This window comes from Macrobrachium rosenbergii, chromosome 12 (assembly GCF_040412425.1).
Source record: "Macrobrachium rosenbergii isolate ZJJX-2024 chromosome 12, ASM4041242v1, whole genome shotgun sequence".
Lineage (NCBI taxonomy): Eukaryota > Metazoa > Arthropoda > Malacostraca > Decapoda > Palaemonidae > Macrobrachium > Macrobrachium rosenbergii.
This window is the reverse complement of record NC_089752.1, coordinates 116,820,457-116,823,329: the sequence shown is the minus strand read 5'-3', so window position 1 is coordinate 116,823,329 and position 2,873 is coordinate 116,820,457. Positions and strand designations below refer to the sequence as shown.

The 2,873-nt window shown below is 37.8% G+C and overlaps 1 protein-coding gene across 1 annotated transcript; it reads right to left on the bottom strand.

The window, feature by feature from the left end:
- Positions 1–944: 944 nt before the first annotated feature.
- On the bottom strand, positions 945–1,749 carry LOC136843943 (histone H1-delta-like). The gene has a single exon (XM_067112929.1). It carries the CDS (start codon positions 1,657–1,659, stop codon positions 1,153–1,155), a length of 507 nt encoding a protein of 168 aa, XP_066969030.1. The 5' UTR covers positions 1,660–1,749; the 3' UTR covers positions 945–1,152.
- Positions 1,750–2,873: the final 1,124 nt, after the last annotated feature.

Genomic DNA, 2,873 nt, shown 5'->3' with positions numbered 1-2,873 from the left:
CAATTGGTTTTCACTGTACATCAAATATAGTTGCTGTACAGAAGATATAAACATTCTGCAAATGACTGAATATAATGCAATTTACAAATACAATAAGTATGTTAACAACATATATTAGGCTAGGATATTACCATTTCAGAAAATGTCTGTTAATTGTTGTATAGTCTTTGGAATTTTATCATTAATCCAGCCAAGAATCTAAAATCAATGAATATATCTAAATCTAAGTACTTTAGAACATTTGGCAGTATGAGACAAGCCACGGGTCACATTTCTCAGAAATCAATATATCAGTGTGATTATAATCATATATAATGAGTAATGTACGTTCGTTTCCAGCTTTTAGGATGCATATGTACTGCGTAATTAACGAAGTTTAATGAAACCGACGATATAGGTCTATCAATGTTTGTCTATTTTCCGGTAAAAAAATGTTTTGTTTGAACAGTCGCCTGGATGTTTCTTCACAAAGTTTAAATTTAGATACAAGAAATGATTAGTTTTTATCATGATAGTTAATTTTATTTTCTAAAAATTTAAGTTTATTTTGTTTTTGGTAGGCTTCCATGGTTCTATTATTTTTTCTACTGTTTATTTGATTACACAGTACTCTTGTAACTTTGTAGATTCAAAGTCACTTCAGGTCAATATTTTGTTATTCCCTTTTCACCCCTATAGGATTCCAGTTGTGGAATGTGGTCAAGAACTTATGGCTTTTACTGAAGTCTGCTAAAAGCAACTTTATATTAAATTTAGTGTCTTCAATTCTTTGTGGTTTCCAGACTCAGTTGAAATCTTAAATGGTTCCGATTTCTTATAATGAAAAGTTGTCTACACCAAGTGCTTGTTGATAAATGCCAGGTGCACAACTTTACTAGAACAAGTATACATCTTGGTAAAAAAATAAGCAGTTAACAAATGTTGGAGTAAAGATGAGACTCGCGTGGAAAAATAAATATATTTAGTGGTATTTACATATGAAGTAATGAATGACAAACTAAACCAGGTACATGAATCATTTGTGTATTCGTTACGGCAACAGAATCCCTTTGCTCTCGAAGATGCAGATTTACTTAAAATTACATTCCGTGTCCAAGTTCGTCGGCGTTATGCGTTTTGGTCGTCAATCACAAAGAGGTCCTTATACCCGAATTATTTTACTTTTTTCGCTACGGGTTTCTTAGCGGCCTTCTTAACCGCTGCAGGCTTCTTGACAGCCTTCTTAGCTGCGGGCTTCTTCGTAGCTTTCTTGACGGCCTTTGGGCTCTTTGCGGCTTTCTTAGCTTTGGACTTCTTGGAATCAGGCTTCGTGGCTTTGGGCTTCTTGACAGCCTTCTTTGGCTTAACCTCTTCCTTGGCCACCTTGAAGGAACCTGAGGCACCAGCTCCCTTGACCTGCTTCAGGGCACCGGATGAGACGCCCTTCTTCAAGGCCGATCTGATGCGGGCACCGGCTAACTTCTCGTCTCCTACCTTGTAGTTAGCAAGGATGTGTTTGAGGATGGCTTGACGGGATGACCCAGTGCGTTCCTTCAACGTCTTCAGGGCATCAGCAATCATGACGGCATACGTGGGGTGTGCAGGCTTCGCCGCGGGCTTCTTAGCTTTTGGTGCCTTTTTAGGGGCAGGTGCCGGGGCGGCAGTAGCAGCGTCAGCCATGGCGAAAGAGTACTTGGAATCGATGCGCGCTCGAACAGAAACGTACCGCCTACGGCCCAGGGTGCTGACTGAATGGTATATATAACTGGAACGGTTGTGTTATGTAACTGCATGCGGACGGATATGTAGCATCACAGATTACACGCCCCCCTCCCCCGTTATGCGGACCCCCGTCCCTCTAGTATTCAACGTTTGTCATTTTGTATTTCGTTCAGTGTTACCAGTCGAAAGCAGTTTTTTTCGGTAAAGTATTTGAACATTATAAGTACTGCGAATACCTTTTCTTTCGGTTTATATATATTTAAAGAACTTTGAACGCCCTGTGTGTGGCGAAGAGGTTCTCTCAGCGCAGCAAACTTTCGATTTCTGCTTCGCGTTCATCACTTTCCTCCGCTTGCACATAATCCTTCTCTGATCAATCTACTTCTCTCGAAAGCAATTGCGAAACGCGCACTTGGGTTAAAATAATCGTTATCTTCGTGGAATTCATAGTGCTTACTCATAATTTCCATAACCCCTTGTTAGTGAAATGAATTAGCCAACGATTTTTAACATGCGCGATTCACGTGATAGAATGAATCTACTGACGAGGCGAAGTATAATGGAACTGACGATGCATTCTGACACACGCCGGCCCGCTCTTCGCCTACAGCTGGGAGGAAATGGCGCGAAATTCAAGCTTTCAAGAAATTGCCATCTGACAAACGCGCTGTCCATAACTAGGGCGCGAGTCTCTTTTCCTACGTTGATTTTACTGTAAATATCGTATAAAATCTCTTATAGACTCATTCTTATGCGCAATTTATGTTCTGGGCATTCAGTAATGGTGACAATATCAGCTACATGTACTAAGAATGAATTCACATACGAGCATACTATGTTAATCTTGGTCAAAGGATGCGTATTACCAACTCTGGAAAAAAAAAACTCCATACTGACATAAACTATGAAATGTCAGTCTCAGAATATCTTGTTAAAAGAAAAGAAATGTTCGTGTTTGGAATTTCAAATTAGATAAGATTTATCATACATGTGAACAGAAATATTTTTTTAAATACGCACATGAATGTATATCTACATATTTGTGTGTATGTATATACATATAGCCTATATATATATAGAAATATATATATATATATATATATATATATATATATATATATATATATATATATATATATGTATATATATATATATATATATATATATATATA